General features: G+C 40.6%; 1 protein-coding gene across 5 annotated transcripts in view; it reads left to right on the forward strand.

The window, feature by feature from the left end:
• SCUBE3 (signal peptide, CUB domain and EGF like domain containing 3) overlaps nt 1-16800 on the forward strand; it is a 3541316-nt gene that overhangs the window by 3471092 nt on the left and 53424 nt on the right. For all 5 annotated transcript variants that reach the window (XM_044076569.1, XM_044076573.1, XM_044076571.1 and 2 more), the window contains 2 exons: nt 14823-14984; nt 15561-15758. In XM_044076569.1, coding sequence (XP_043932504.1) covers nt 14823-14984; nt 15561-15758 — 360 coding nt within the window. The remainder of the gene's footprint in view (nt 1-14822; nt 14985-15560; nt 15759-16800) is intronic.

Consider the following 16800-nt stretch of genomic DNA (forward strand, 5'->3'; position numbering starts at 1 on the left):
TTCCCCACCCTGCCTTTTATTTATTTATTTATTTATTTTTTATAGGGACAGGGTGTCTCTGCATACTAATCCTTCTTTTATGTGCAAGGTGGTCAATTAATTCTCCCTTAATCAGTTTATCCAGCTTCCTTCCTTTTTCCCTTCTCTGTGAGAAGATTCTACACAGTTTAGATCTTCATAAACAGCTAATGTATTATTTCGAAAAGATGATGGTGGTATGCAGATCTGTTCACCTTTTTCTTCTTTTCATGTCAGTACTTGAAAGTATTGGAGAAAAAAGAAAATATTAAATTTTTTTATATTTGTGACTTTTTAGTGGGCCATTAAGGAAAAAGAAACCTTCCTCGGGGGAGATTTGGCATCTCCATGCTGATTTTAAAAACCTTGTGCCTGCATCACATGAAGTTCGTGATTGATATGGGTAACTCCAACGGCTGTTAGTACCCATGCCAGTTCAGGGCTCACTTATTTGTAGGACTTGTACAATATGAAGATCAAGCAGGAAATCTACCCTTTAAGGAATGACTTCACTAAGTTCACTGAGCCCGTTCAGCGTTCGCTTTGTTTTGTACTTTTCAGTCTGTCTACTGCTGAGGGCATGGAAAAGGGGGAAGGAAACTCCTAAGTGCTACATTATCAGCAAAAAGCAGAGCGCTGGTTTCCTACCAAAAATATTGGTGAAAAATGCCAAGAGGAAGAATATGAACTAACAATTAGCAGTACTATAACTGAAAAGTTTTTCATTAGTCTCTCTTTTCTCAGCACTCTGCATTCATACTTTACCATGCAACCAGAAGTGGAAAATGTAGTAGTTTGAAGGTAGGAGAGGATGGTCTGGTTCTAATTTAATTCTGCCTGTTTGATTAACATAAATTACCATTAACCATTCTTTAACTTATTCCCTCCAATGGAGCTCTGGAAGTTTGTAACATAACTGCCAATGGACTGAGCCTAAGCATTTTGATATAATCATATTATGTCCTCACATTTCAAACAAATGGTCATGTCTTTGGAACCATGCAGTGGTGATGGACAGGTTGACAGATGAGATTAGACGGGAGGCCCCGTGGACTGTGATGTTTGCAGATGACATTGTGATATGTAGTGAGAGTAGGGACCAGGTTGAGGAGACCCTGGAGATGTGGAGATATGCTTTAGAGAGGAGAGGAATGAAGGTCAGCAGGGCTAAAACAGAATATATTTGTGTAAATGAGAGGGAGGGTAGAGGAATGGTGAGGATGCAGGGAGTAGAGTTGGTAAAGGTGGATGAGTTTAAGTACTTGGGATCAACAGTACAGAGTAATGGTGAGTGTGGAAGAGAGGTGAAGAAGAGAGTACAGGCAGGGTGGAATGGGTGAGAAGAATGTCAGGAGTGATTTGTGACAGATGGGTACCAATAAGAGTGAAAGGGAAGGTCTACACGAGGGTAGTGAGACCAGCTATGCTATATGGGTTGGAGACAGTAGCATTGTCGAAAAGGCAGGAGTCAGAGCTGGATGTGGCAGAGTTAAAGATGTTAAGATTTGCGCTGGGTGTGACTAGGTTGGACAGGATTAATAATCAGTATATTAGAGGGTCAGCTCAAGTTGGACAGTTTGGAGACAAAGCAAGAGAGGCGAGATTGCATTGGTTTGGACATGTGCTGAGGAGGGATGCTGGGTATATTGGGAAAAGAATGCTAAGGATGGAGCTGCCAGGTAAGAGGAAAAGAGGAAGGCCTAGGATGAGGTTTATGGATGTGGTGAGAGAGGACATGCAGGCAGTTGGTGTGAAAGAGCATGATGCAGAGAACAGGAAGAAATGGAAACAGATGATCCGCTGTGGCGACCCCTAACGGGAACAGCCGAAAGAAGATGATGAGGGGTTACTAAAGAAGTGTAACTGGAAAACTCATCAACACAAACTATTTTTAAAATGGTAGTATTCCTTAGGCTGTGGATCTTAAACTGGATTTTATAAGGCATAATATTCACAGTAACTATTAAGTTTGTAATATTTTGTAAACAACTTAATATCTGAGTAAACACTCAAGTTTACACATATATTGTCGGCACCATTTATTCAGGCAGCTGAGAGCTTTCATAGAAGACTTGGTTGTCAATATATTTAGAAAAACATGAATTTTACGACAATATAAATAAATATTGTACAAATGACAATCGACTAATAATGTCTTTTTACCTGCAGTAGACAGAGGTCAGTGAACTATTAATACAGTTGTGTTTGCCATTGTGTAAGCTTTAAGATAAGATATTTTAATGCTTTGTATGTAACTTGGCTTTGGATTTATTTATGCAAATGTGAACATGCAATATTTGATGCTTGGAGGCATCAGTAGGAGGTAACTGCAGAAGCACCTGGAGGCACCTGTCAGCTGTAATCAAGTAGCCTACATTGCCACATTGAGGTTGTATTTAAAGTTGCCTTGTATTAGATGTACAAAAATGGGCACTAGCAAACACTCAAAGGCTTTGCAAAGTTCAGCATGAGGCATAACAACACCTGGAGGTTTGTTCATGGTTAAAGGTCTTAGCCAACTATTTTCTTATGTTTGAGTAGGAAATTACATAGTTCATAGAATTTGTGTCCCTTTCATTTTCTTACTTACAGGTTACATTTTCCTTCTTGGTTTTCATATTATACAAATCCTGCAAATAACTGAAAAGTAATTCTGGTATTAGACTGAGTGATACTCCTGTGGTTATTATCTTTAATGATGTTTATAAGGTTCTGTCTTGGATTTTTTATTGTTCTATTGAAAGAAGACGCCTGTGTCACCAGCATTAAAATTACCATGAGGTATAAAAACTCGCTGATCATGCGTGAAGAATGCTAATACATCCGACTTAAACACTTCAAAATATAGAAGAATAAAAAATAAAAAACACGAAGTACCAAATTTCAGGAGCAGGTGTAAAGCTTTCGTTCTTTATTAGTGTGAAGAACTTCATCAGACAAAACAATGAACATTGGAACAGTAGTTAAATAAGAGTATGCAAGCAACTAGCTGGCCAATAAGAAAAGACAAGATAATCAATATTATTAATACTACTTTAAAAGATCCAATAAATTCAACTGGTTATTTGGTTGTTATGGAAACCAACCTGAGGAATACAAGTAGTGTATAATCATTATAATATTTGTAACATGACTCTAAGGAAAATGAGGGAACATTAAAACAACAGTGTAAGCAGACAACTGTCAAGACAGTACAGAATTAGCGTATCCATTTTAATGCACATTTTAGATTAAGCATTTCATTAAGAACTGGGGGTGATTCAGCATTTAATCTGAGTTGCAAGCAGAGTTCTTTAACTTCTAATAATGTATTAGTATCACCCAAAAACATTTCAACATAATCCAACACTATAAATCTGAATTTATAAAAAGGGCAAAACAGAGAATGTTTCATAAGTGCAGTCTTCATATCCGTATTCCTGACAGCTGCAGCATGTTCTTTAATACGAGATGACAGTTTGCGAGTAGTTTTACCCACATAAAATGAAGGGCAAGATGCACAAATGGCTGCATAGACCACATTTGTGGTTTTACAATCAAAATGCCCTTTAAAAGAAATATTGAAATTATTATGAGGGAATGTAAAAGTGTTTCCTATTAGAATATATTCACAAGCAACACAAGTACCATAGTAAAACATGCCCGGAGAATCATTGTGAATATTTGATTGTGTTAAAAGAAATGGTGGGTCTCTATTCTCAAGGGAATTTCTTAAAGGTTTGGATCGCTTATGTCCAAACAGTGGGGTAGTACTCAGTTTGTTGGAAATCTCATGGCTATTGGTGATGATATCCCAGTTTGCTTGTATTGTCAGGCTCTGGATTGCATTGCATAAGTGGAAATTCCTTAAGATTCCAAGAGCAGGCTAAGTTATTTCTTACACTTATTTCTCTGAATTGCACTTTTGAAATGCTTATAATTGTGCTGTACAGTTGATCTACTATATTTTTGCACTGTTATAAAGCTTTTTTATTGTTTCACTGCATTTATGTACTGTTTTAAACTGTTTTAACATTACTTAACTGTAAATTGCTTTTTCATACTGAGAGTTGTATTTTCTGTTTGTGATTGCTCTATCCGAACCTTTATGTGCATTTTTGTCTGTTAAAAGCATTCTCTAGTCTGCTCCTTGATCTGTTTAAAACTTTCATTTAGTGGCTACAGCTAGGAACTGTAATTTTTTCCCACCTCCCTAGTGTTGTGTGTTTTTATACTTGGTGGCTTTGCAGTTGCCCGCCCATACTGTATATTTGATCTGTGACACTCCTCGCAGTCTGGTGTCATTAGTTCACTCAATCTAATAGAGAACATTTGTGAAGACCAACCCACTCAGATTCTTAACGTTGAATTAACTTCTGTTCCAGCTTTCTCCACTTCCACTTTACTGGAAAAAAAAATTCTAAGCTTGCTTCCCCCTTTCCTGTGGCAGGTCAGATACGGATTTGCTGTGTCCAGGACTGTTTGTGAGCTCCTAAGCCCCCCCCCCCCCACACACACACACACACTCACACTTAACTGGGTTTAAACTATTCCTGGCACCATAAAGTCTGTTTTTCAAAATTTCCCTTGCAACTAGCCAGCTTTTTAGTTTTAGCACTCATCTGTTTCTTTGATCTCAGCACTTGTTCAGAACTCATTGTAAGCACTAAATAAGTTGCAAATTACTACAGCACTCAACTTTCCTCACTTGTCTAGAGGAAAACCGTTTTTAGTACTTAATAAATAAGCACCTATTCAGGCATGTCTAAAGGTCAGCTCCCGGTGTTTTCTCCTGTCTACCTGATGAATCTGGGCATCTTGAGACAATGCAGCAATTGCCTCATGTACACAGACAACCCTCTCCTACTACCACCCAACACTATGACCTGTGAGAGATGCACTTATATAGCCAAACTGGAAGCAAAGCTCTCTTTACCAAAGACAGGCCTAGACAGTCAAGAGGAGAAGGTAAACACTTGCACCGCACCACACTCATCACATAGTCCCTCAAAACCTACAGAATCACAAAACACACCCCTACATTCATGGAGGCTCTCTGTACTAATCTGCCCAAACAACAGAGACCTCCAAAGCAGAAATGCAAGCAACCTCCGCTCCCTCAACACAACCCAAATGACACAAAGTCCACATACTCAGTGTGCCACTCAACTACAGCCCATAAGGCATAACGTACCCAACACTCTAGTCGTAGGTGACTCTATAGTCAGGCACACTGATGTTCCACTCACCAGGCTAAACAAGGAAAAAGTTACTGTCAGCTGCCTGTCAGGGGCCAGGATCCGCCACATAACGCACGCACTCAGGTCACTCCACAACAAGTACAAATATGACTCTGTCATTGTCCATGTTGGTGTGAATGACCTGAGACGTACCTCCCTGGACTACATGAAAAGAGACATGGAGGAGCTCTCTGATCTTGTAGCCCAGGCCGGTATGACCCTAGCCCTGAGTAGCATCCTGCCATCACCCAGAATGACACCACAGTACAAGGACAAAATGATTGACTTTAACAATTGGCTAAGCTTCTGGTGTCATTCTAAGGGAATCCAGTATCTGTCTGCCTGGGATGACATGTTCGACAGACCACGCTGCTTTTCCAGAGATGGCCTGCACCTGTCGCCCTTGGGATTCCGGATACTGGCAAAGGCTCTTGCCACCCCTATAGTGCCTTTTTTAGGCAAGGTTCAAATGACAAATTCACCACCGTAACCGGTACAAGCAAGCAAAATCTGAGGGTAATGCTACTCAATGCTAGAAGTCTAAACCTCAAAATGGACTCACTGGAGGCACTCCTTAAAATGGAGAGCATTGACATCTGTGCAGTGACAGAGACCTGGTTCAAAGCTCCAGAGAGCACCCCTGCATTACCAGGCTATAATTCATACCACACCTTTCAGCCACCAAACCCAGACCGAAACACTAAAGGTGGAGGCGTGTCCATAGTCATTAAGGATATCCACACCTCCAAGCTAGTTGCTCAGCATAATGCATCCGAGATTGTCCAAGTGCAACTAACTCTGGGCAAAACCGCAGTCCAGATTGTAGCTTGTTACAGACCCCCCCACCATGCCCCAGGATTCCCACTCCTCTTTTCTTGATACACTGGAAAATATTAAGGTACAACCCAACACTCTAATAATGGGTGATTTCAACTACCTTACCATTAACTGGGAAAACTACTCATGTACCAACTCTTTTGCTCAACGTTTTCTGGAAATCATCAATTCCAACGCTTTGGATGAACTTATCCACACCCCCACCAGAGGCAGTAATATCCTAGACCTGGTCATCACCAACATGGGTGACCGGTGTTCCACTCCAGAGGTCAGCTCCTCGTTGGTCAGATCCGACCACAAGCTAAGCACTCTAGACATCCACATCCCACTCCCACCCCCCATTAGGAAAACAACCGTAAAAAATTTCTCCAAAGCCAACTTCACGCTTCTTAAGACAGAAGTGGCAAACTTCATGACACCCATGCAGATGGACAACAGAGGTACGACTGCTGAAACCTACACAAATGCACTTTATAAGCACTTACATGAGTGCATGCATTGTGCTATCCCTAACAGAACCAAGATGCTATCCTCCAAAAAAAGGAAGCCAATCTGGTGGTCTTCTGCCATAAACAAACTCTACAACAGAAGAAAGAAACTGTTGCAAAAAACAGTAAAATCCCACGATTGGAGGAGCTCCCTGGTCAGCCTCAGTAAGAAGCTGAGATCCCTCATAAAATCCTCCAAAGCTAGTTATGAAAACAAAATTGCCACTGATTCTAAAAATAACCACAAAGCATTCTATAGCTATGTTATAAATCTCAATGGCAACACTCTCAGATCTGCTCTGAGTTACAGCACAATGACACTAAATATACAGAATCAACTGATATTGCCAACATCCTGGCAGATAGGTTCAGTGCTAACTTTACCCCCCTTTCACCCCCTAAAGGGCCCATCTTTATACCGGAAGAATACAAAGTTCCTGTAATCACGGCTGCGCAGGTAAAAACTTCACTGTCCAAAGCCAAGAACACAGCATCCATGGGACCTGACAACATCCCAGGCTGCCTTCTACATGAACTACAGAATGAACTGGCACCCCACTAAGTACCATGTTCAATCATAGCCTCACCTCAGGCTTTGTGCCCATTGAATGGCGCACCGCGACAGTTATCCCACTCCACAAGGGGGGGGGGCACAACAGACCCCGGGAACTACGGCCCCATTAGCCTGACTAACCTCGTCTGCAAGGCCATGGAACGTATCATCATGGAACTCATAAACAAAGACATTGGAGATCTCCAAACCCTGGACCCCACACAGTTTGGGTTTGTAAAAGGCAGATCATGTCTCCTAAACCAGATAGACTTCTTTGAAGTAGTCACCAAGGCCATGGATGAGGGTAAGGTGGTTCACACAGCCTATCTAGATCTCGCCAAGGCATTCAACACCATCCCCCACTCTGGAATTATAGATAAACTCACTAAACTAGGTATAAATCCCTATGTCACAAGATGGGTTGTGCTAACTGGCTTACTGAAAGAACCCACACTGTGAAAGTAGCAGACTCCAAATCAGACTTCAGACCAGTGACAAGTGGAGTACCACAGGGTTCAGTCCTGGGTCCTCTCCTGTTTGGTATCTACTTCTCTGAAGTACATGCTAACACAGAAGGTCTTTGGCTAACTAAATTCGCAAATGACTGCAAACTAGGAGCCATAATTGAAACTCCTAATGATGTGGACATCCTACAAAAGGGCCTCACTGAGACAGATGCCTGGTGTCAAAGACATGGACTCAAGCTCAATGCCAAAAAGTGCATTGTCATCCCCTTTGGTAAAAATTCTGTACCCATGAACTACCACATAGGCGGTAGTCTACTTAATACCAAAAGTGTGATAAGAGACCTTGGGACACAGGTGGACAGTAGTCTTTCCTTTGATAATCACATTGCCAAAGTGGTCAGGAAATCCTTCTACGTGGTAAAAGGTTTCTCATCCAGAAAAAAAGAGGTCATTGTTCCCCTCTCCTCATCACTCATTAGACCCATTATAGAGTACAACGCCCCTTTTGGTATGTACCTCACAAGACATCTACAACAACTGGAATGGCCGCAAAAATGCCTCACAAAGAGGATTACTGGCCTCAAACAGATGCCTTACGCAGACAGTCTCAAAAAACTCCAGCTTTACCTACTCGGAGGCGATCTCTGCCTAACATACAAAGCTATGTCAAACCCAGAGCTGTTGGACATGCTCCACTTAAAGAAATCCCAATCCCTCCGAGCTACACGCTCTAGGGACCTAAAGCTTGTCACCACAATAAACAGAACATCCTGGAGGGATAGATTCCTGTCCCAGAGACTTCCAGTACTCTGGAACAGACTACCTATCTATGTCAAACAGAGCTCCTCATTAGCACTCTTCAAGAAAAATCTTGATGATTGGATGGGTAATAGGAAATTCACCCCGGGGATCACTTTTGTGGTTCTGCTTGACAGGGGCACAGGAAAATAATTTTCTTGGGTGGCGAAAGCCAGGGTACATTTTTGGCTAGGCTTGTATAGGCCCTAGGGCCAATAGCCTAGTACCTACCTATGAACCTATGGATTTGATGCTAGCAAGATCCCTGCTAATAGGGATAGGGAAACTGATGATTCTGTCTGCTTTCTTGTCTGAAAATGTGTCAGTGTAAAGCATTAGCGAGTTCTGTGAATGCAAAGTATCAGGAAGCCCAGAGTCAAAAAAATGAGGGGCTTGTCTCTGTAGAGAACCATGATTGGTGGAGAAGTGGGCTAGGTCCTGATTCTCAGATTGAATGGTTGAAACATGGGTTCGGTTCTCAGTCAAGTTATGATGGGTGGAAGTAGAGTGAGGCAAGTCTAAAATGTGATTGCGTGGTTCACCAAATGAGCTATTATCTGAACTGGTAACCAGTGAGATTGGATGAAATGAGTCAGTAGCATAGTTATGCATCTGTGTATGAGAGGCAGAGGCATTAGTATTAAGAGTGGAAGACAAGAGAATGTAATTAACAGCAGTAAAGTTAGACCTTGATTGTGCATGTTGTTTCTCGGACAAAAAGTTGTGCTTAATAATGGGTGGAAATTTAGAGTGTCTGACATCAGAAATCTCTACAATAATAGAGTCCAACAATCTTGGAGGATAATTCCTGTGAATCAAAAAGTTTTTAAGCACTTGACACTCATTAATAAATCTTTCATCATCACTAACAATTCTGGAAATATGAATTAACTGCCCTCTTACTAGGTTTCTCTTCATGAACATAGGATGCAAACTGTTATAATCAAGATAATTATTGCTGAAAGTGTCTTTTCTATGTAAAGTGGATTCCCAAGAAAGACGGTCAGTGTGTAAGGTGATATTCATGTCCAAAAAATCAACACTAATGCGAAACCCGGCTATTTTAAATTTCAAAAATGGAATGGAGGTGGAAATAGAATCAATGAATGTAAGCAATTGCTGTCTACTACTCCCCCAGACAAAAAAGACATTGTCTATGTACCTCTTGTAGAGCTTAGTGTGTTCAAAACTGGGAGGTGGACTAGAGAATTAGCTTCCCAGGCTGCTAAAACAGGGTTAGCATACGAGGGAGCCATTCTAGAGCCCATGGCTACACCTTTAACCTTTTGGAAGATTTGGTTGTTAAAGTGAAAGAAATTTCCTTTCAATACTAGTGAAGCCAAAGTACTGATGGTGTTAATTTTCTCCTTAGCATACCCTGTGAACTATGACAAATAAGACTGTAAAAGTTGTAAACCTTCAACATATGGGATGTTTGTGTGCAACGCTTCAATGTCGAGAGTTACCAAAAATGCATCAGAAGCAGAAGGTTTATAATTAAACAATATATTCAGGAAATCCCAGGAGTCTCTGATATAAAATGTTGAGCGCTGTACAATAGGGTTAAGACATATGTCTAAATATTCTGATATTTTTTCAGTTTTGGTTTTGTGGTTCAAAACTATATGTCTGAAGGGGGGCTCAATGACATTCTTATGCATTTTTGGGAGGGTCCCAAAAAACTTACAAAGTTGGGGATCCATGACAAACATAAATTCTGCTTCTGCTGATGAAATACAGGAGTCTTTCAATAGGGAATTAATGGTTTTGTCAATATATTTAAAAGCTTTGTTGACATCTGCTAATGTAACTGGAACATAGCAATCACTATCATCTAAATCTGACAAAAGAGTGTTAACATATTTATTATGGTCCATCAGTAGTATGCCAATTCCTTTGTCTACCCTCATAATCCTAAGTGATCTATCAGACGGAAGTGTTTTGAGGGCAGAAACTTGCGGTGGGGGCATGTTAAACCATTTGTTGTGGCTAGATCTGCTGAGCATATCACGAAAGTCTTTTTCGCAAACTTTAAGAAAGATCTGTAGGGTGTTGCTCAAAGGTGGGTTGAACATGCTTCTTCTAATAGGTAGTTTCCTAGAAACAGTGTCAGAATCATTGCTGTCCTCAGAGTCATTATTACATATAAGTTTTAAATTAAGCCTCCTTAGGTAAAAACAGAAATCCAATAAAAGTGAAGCCAGATAGGCCCTTTGGGAAGCGATGAACGAAAATCCCTTACTGAGGACCTCCAAAGTGTGTGTGTCAAACGATCTATTAGGTTAAATACTACAGATGAATAATCAGATGCGGCTGTGGGAGTGTTATTATTCATTGTGGAAGAAGTCATCTCCTTGTAGTCCTCCTGGGTCGACCTCGAGGGAGACCTCTGCTCATCTGGGGAGAGTTGAAGCTCCGCCTGTAGTGTAATGTTCAAGGAAGCAGCGGCTCTGTCCCTGTGCTTCTTCTTGGAAAATGTGGTTCCGATATTTTGGCATTTACTGGGAACACCCCTGTTTTCTTATATAGATGATGGCTTAATCCATGAGATCTTACAGAGATTCAGCTCTGATAGGTGTCTAGACCTTTATGATAATATTTTTGATAACCTGCAATAAGATTACATAGACTTCAGGCAAATTTCCAGAACAAGTTGTTGTTTTACCTTCTTGTTCATTACTTCATTGTTAGCATTACCAGTTACTAGCATTTGACCATCAGTAAAAACTTTGTAGGCCATCTACCCCCTGAAATAATTTTTATTTTCCTACTAATAACCCAGAGTCAGTAGTCTCCAACAGTGAATGCCAGCATACGAAACCTGATTTTATATCATACAATCTGCTCTTTAGTTGATTTGCAGTCAGTGTTAATATAGAGTAATGAATGATCTGAGAGGACATAAGAAAAGCATTTCATGTTATCAGTTGTCACAGTCAAGGCAAGTGAAAAAAAATCCAGAAGTGAGAAAGGTCTGTCTTTTAAACCACGATAAGTGTAACATTTCATAATACCTAATTTTAATCTAAAGATGCCAGCTGCCTAGCAAAAGCAAGAAATATTATAATAATTTAATAGTATGTCTCATGTATGGTGCTTTCTTCTTGTTAGTGCTATCCAGCTGTGGATCAAGAACGACATTGAAGTCTACAACTTGGAATAAGGGGATAATTTCTCAGTTCCAGAGTGCATATAGTAATGTCATGTAATCATGCTTGTTATCTTTGGAATGGAGGTATAAAGAACTTGTCATGAAGGTTAAAGTATCCATCTTAATTCTTACTAAGATAATTTATCTGTTTCTGTATATACTTTTGTTAACCAGAGTAGTGACTAATGCAAGGACTGCTTTCAGCCACAATACAAGCCAAAGGTGGATAAAAAAGTTAAAACATAAGCACAGTTGGGGACTGGAGAAGGTTGAGAATACTCTGGGGTGGGGGGTGGGGGCTCATTGGGTAGTGTGGTCTTCCTTGTGTAGACTGCAGAGATCACCACTTGTGCTTTTGGAGGAGGGACAGGGCCATTTGAAGGGGTTAGTCTGTCTCTGTAAGTGAGGACCCATCCACTGCTGTCAGCCCATTGCACTCCCTTCCCTTGTGCTTCACAGGGAGTTACGGCACAAAAAATAAAAACCCTCAATCACCTCAGTGTCAACTATCACCAGGGTGATGAGGAATAAATGGGTTGATTGGTCAGGAAGGGGCTGATGATCAACTGCCATGGAGCGTGATGAAAAGAACACATTAGAGGGTGCTTTGGTTGAATTTATGGCTGAAGTTGAAGCCAACTGAGACTGCTCTGTCAGTCGTCATCTGCTTTGTTAGCCTCAGAAGAAGATAAAATGTTGCTGGAAAGTCAAACGTTTTGTTAAAGGACTGAAGCAGGACTGATTTACCTGGGTCATACTACAAAATAATGAAAGTAACTGATCTTCCAAAAGTAATATTATTTGAAAAAAAAGTGTGCTCTCATAACTAGGCAGCATATTCTTTAATTCAGTTATTGGAAAGCCAGCCATAAATAAAAGAAAAGAATGGTTATAATCCTGATTGTACAACCCGTGTGTATCCGCAACGCTCAGAGTTTCAGAAATCACTAGCTCACTCATGTTACAGCAAAGCAAGTGATTCTCAAAGCTGCTATGTGCTGTTTTGGGGTTTCTCCCGTACCCAATGTGAATTTTATGGAGTTTTATATATATATATATATATATTAGCTGGATGCAGGGGAGGGCTTGACCCTTTTATAAAACACATTTCAAGTTGCTTCATCATATTGCATGTAACGAGTGACTTTTAGGGGGGGGGGGTTGAGCAAGGATTTGAGACTCGAAGGATCTAATTTCTCTCTTGGTGAAAGATTCTAATTGATAATTTTGTCATTAGGAATGTATACTTAATAAGTAAACTGTTAGAACAGATGAACCAGCTGACACACAATAAATGTATTTCTTCAAGAAGGAAAAAAAAAGTCATATAGCTCAGGCACTCCAAAAATGTGTGGCGATCCCTTATTGCAACAATTCAGTTCCTTGAATCGGCAAATGAGAAAATAAAATAACTTCTGCAGCTGCAACACTCAAAGGGTCAAAAAGTCTACAGTGTGCCTTTGAAAAGATTTTCTGGTGTATGCCTCGGTGGTGCAGCGGTAGCATTGTCACCTCACAGCAAGAGGTTTTCCCGTTCAATTCTTGGCTGGAGCGCCTTCTGTGTGGAGTCTGCATGTCCTCCCCGTGGCCGAGTGGCATTCGAAAGACATGCATGAATGGGCATGCCTTCGTTGAAGGTTGGGCGTCGGGCTGGCACCTCGGCATCATAAAAATCTACTGCCAATCATTAGCGGACTGGAGTTCCGCTGTGGTGACCCCTAACCTGGAAAGGCCGAACGAAGAACAGAAGTTACACCAGATAGCAGTGCATTTGCATTTCTAGCCAAGATTTCAGCTGCAAGCTGCCAGTCAGTCAGTGTAAAACATTGGCACTGGTTACAGTTATGTGATATCAGAATGATTAAAAGTCAGTTTAAGTACGAAATGTTCTTTAAGGATGGATGAATGAAGGGTTAATGGGTGGCTGCTTCTCTCAGATGGGTGGTGGGGGGACTTAATGTGCACCTGGAGGAGCATAGGCTGGTGCTTTCTCCCTGGTGAAGACCCGAAGGGCCGCCACTCCTGCTGTTGTGGGAGAGGCAGGGGTGCTTAAAGGTATCTTTCTTTGTGGAAGTGAGGGTTATCCTTTGTGAACAGATCTTTGCATATCTTTCCCTGGTGCTGTGGCAGGTGCCTGCACTTTAGGAATGGTGAGAAAAATAAAAAAAATGCATGAAACATCATTGAAGGCAGCCTGGATGATGACCTGCTGTCTGGGTCAGGTCATACCCAGTGATGGAAACAAATGGGCTGATGGTCCTAGAGAGGGTCTAATGGTAGGTGGGCAGTCCTGGCAAAAAGTCACAAAAATATGTGATGAAAGTAATAAATAAACTAATCTTACACTCCATGCATGATTGTTGAGATGCAAATGGGGTTTACAGTAGGCTTTTAAGTCAAAAGGAGATGTAAGGTTGAGCGTGGATGAAAATGTCTTTTTGATGGCAAGCACCTAATGGGAAACATTTAAAAAGTAGTTTAAAAGATGCATCTTTAGGGAGAAGTTGTCATCTCTGTGTAGTGAGCTGCCATGTGAGGCTATGGAATCAAATGCATTGTGGAGTCGTAGAAGAGCTTGGCATAATCTTGTTAACTGTGAAAATCACATGGTGGGAGTGACAGATTAGAGATGAGTGATAGGTAAAAATATACAAGCCAGACTAGCGGGTTAACTTACCCAGCACAGCAAGCTTTTTAACTAACATTTTAGTTGGTCAGGGTAGGATTGGCTGAACATTTGATGGCTGTTTCTTGACATGTTAGCGTGTGTACATGTCCTTGTAGCAGTGTACATACACTTACAAATCACTTCAAGTCTTGCTGGCAGGAAAAATGGACATTTGACACTGCAGCTTGATGTCCTGCAAAATATGTAGAAGGAAATGCTGCCAGCTTGAAATTCCAGGTGCGTGGCAGAATTTCTGGTACCAGAAGGTATACCTGTCCCTGTGTTATATATTGTGCATGCAAAACAGACTGTGGTATATAACTGGGTCATCAGCAACTCATTATTGGGGCCAGGACTGGTTTAATGCCATGAATGTGTGCGTGAATGAGTGAGCAGAGCATCTGTGGGAAGAACAGGAGTTGGTTACTAGCCATAAAGAGAAGCATCAGAGTAGTAATGAGGCTCATCTTTTTTACTGGTAAAATGCTCATTTATGACCTTGCAAATGTTATCTACCTCTTACAACAGAATGGCCCATTATCAAGTAAAAAAAAAATTGTGTTTTTTTTACATTCAGGTATCAGTGTATATGTATAATAGCTAACTCTCCTTTTTTTAAACAGTTCAGTGTTCTCCAGGCCATTACTACAATACAAGCATCCACCGCTGCATCCGCTGTCCACTTGGTACCTATCAGCCAGACTTTCGACAGAATTACTGCATCACATGTCCTGGGAATACAACTACGGACTTTGATGGATCAACCTCAGTATCACAGTGCAAAAGTATGTGGCAAGTATCTCTCCTGTAAGTGAATGGAATGGTATAACCAAAAACCTGAAGTTTTAACAAACAATGCAATAACTGGATCCAAGTTATGTTTTTTATTTGCCACAGTAGGCATACCTTCTTGTGCATTTTTCAGTGGAGCCTCTCCTTGCAGTAGTGATGTGCAACAGCCTTCAGCTTGCTTGCTGCATTGTCAACCCGCTGCATTGTCAACCCTGAAGGTAGTGGTGTGCTCTTGGACAAATGTAAATGTCATTATTGCATGCAAGGAACTCCTGATCCCCATGAAACGATGATGTCCGTCTGTCTTCTAATGTTCTCAGACTTTGGGAAGAAAGGAGAGAATGACTGGACCAGTAGGAGGTGGTTGCTCAGTGGTTTCAGAACGAGAGGAGGAAAACCCCAGAAAAAAAAGTTAAACTGCTAAACATTTTTGCATAGTATTGCTTGTATACAGCTATGAAATGAAATATGTTATATATTTTGTCATGTTTCAATGATTAAGTCTCTAAATAACTAAATTTTGTTTCATTGGTGTTTATTTACTAAAAAGGTTTCCTTTCACTTTTCAGATCAGCAGTGCGGTGGAGAACTTGGAGAATTCACCGGATATATTGAATCTCCAAATTTTCCTGGCAACTATCCAGCTAATGTGGAGTGTACCTGGAACATTAACCCTCCCCCAAAGAGGAAAATTCTAATTGTAGTTCCTGAGATCTTCTTGCCTTCTGAGGATGAATGTGGAGATGTGCTAGTTATGAGAAAAAACTGTAAGTGGGAGATGCTAGCCTTCAATTTCTAGATTTTTTATTTAATATGCTGGATTATGAGATTTGACAAGACGAAGTATTTAACAGATTGATAACAAAGTCTGTGAAACATTTACAAATCCTAACTTTGTACTCTCAATCTGCCTGATTTGAGAATCAGACAGTTTGCCAGTAATTTTTGAAAATGCCAGTACTGTGAGACAGTTTTACTCAAAACAACTTTCAGATAACAGTGAATTTGCCATATTTTTCACTGTCTCGTGACCATGGAGTGTTAGGTGGGCTTGGAGGGTTCCCTCACACAGAGTGGTACATCCATGGAGAAAACACTTTGCTTTTGGTTCACTGTGTATAACCATTTTTAGAGGATTGGGACTTGACGTAAGAGGCTCCATAGAGTTATCATGTACCTTCAGATATAAAACATTTCGATTTGGATCACTAATTATGATTAGTTTGTATTCAGTAAGTGATTTCAAGAAATTCAGCTGTCATGCTTCACCTTCACAGTTTGCCTTTATGTTCAGTGACCCATTATTTATATTTTGTTTTTTTTAAGTAAATGCAAATATAAAAGGGATTTGAATAGCAGTAGTCATCATTATGATGATGTGGTAACAGTTTTGTTAGTCAGGTTTTTATGTAACCAGTTGCAGAAACAATTGTTTCATAAACCACATTATAAACATTTTATTATTTTTTCCGTTTCTGAGCATAATAATTATTCTTCATATACAATACTGCCATTAAATGATGTACTGCAAATCTGAAACATGTAAGTCTTTACTGGGAGTATCTGTTTCATCAGAGTCCATCTCTGGAACTTCATAATGGTAGGCACACCAGCACAGCATGGAAACCTTTGACAACAGCAGCGGTTAAAACCACCCTTACATCAGAATGTTGACATCGTGCTGACCATACAGAGGTCCACGCTAGGCTTCTTACATAGATTTAAGGGATATATAGAAGAGGACATTGAGCCTGTAGAGAAAGCTGTTACACAGCAGGAGACACAAGTATTGTCTAGGGGGAGCCAACC

This window comes from Protopterus annectens, chromosome 7.part0 (genome assembly GCF_019279795.1).
Source record: "Protopterus annectens isolate FY-2018-M chromosome 7.part0, PAN1.0, whole genome shotgun sequence".
NCBI classification, from domain to species: domain Eukaryota; kingdom Metazoa; phylum Chordata; order Ceratodontiformes; family Protopteridae; genus Protopterus; species Protopterus annectens.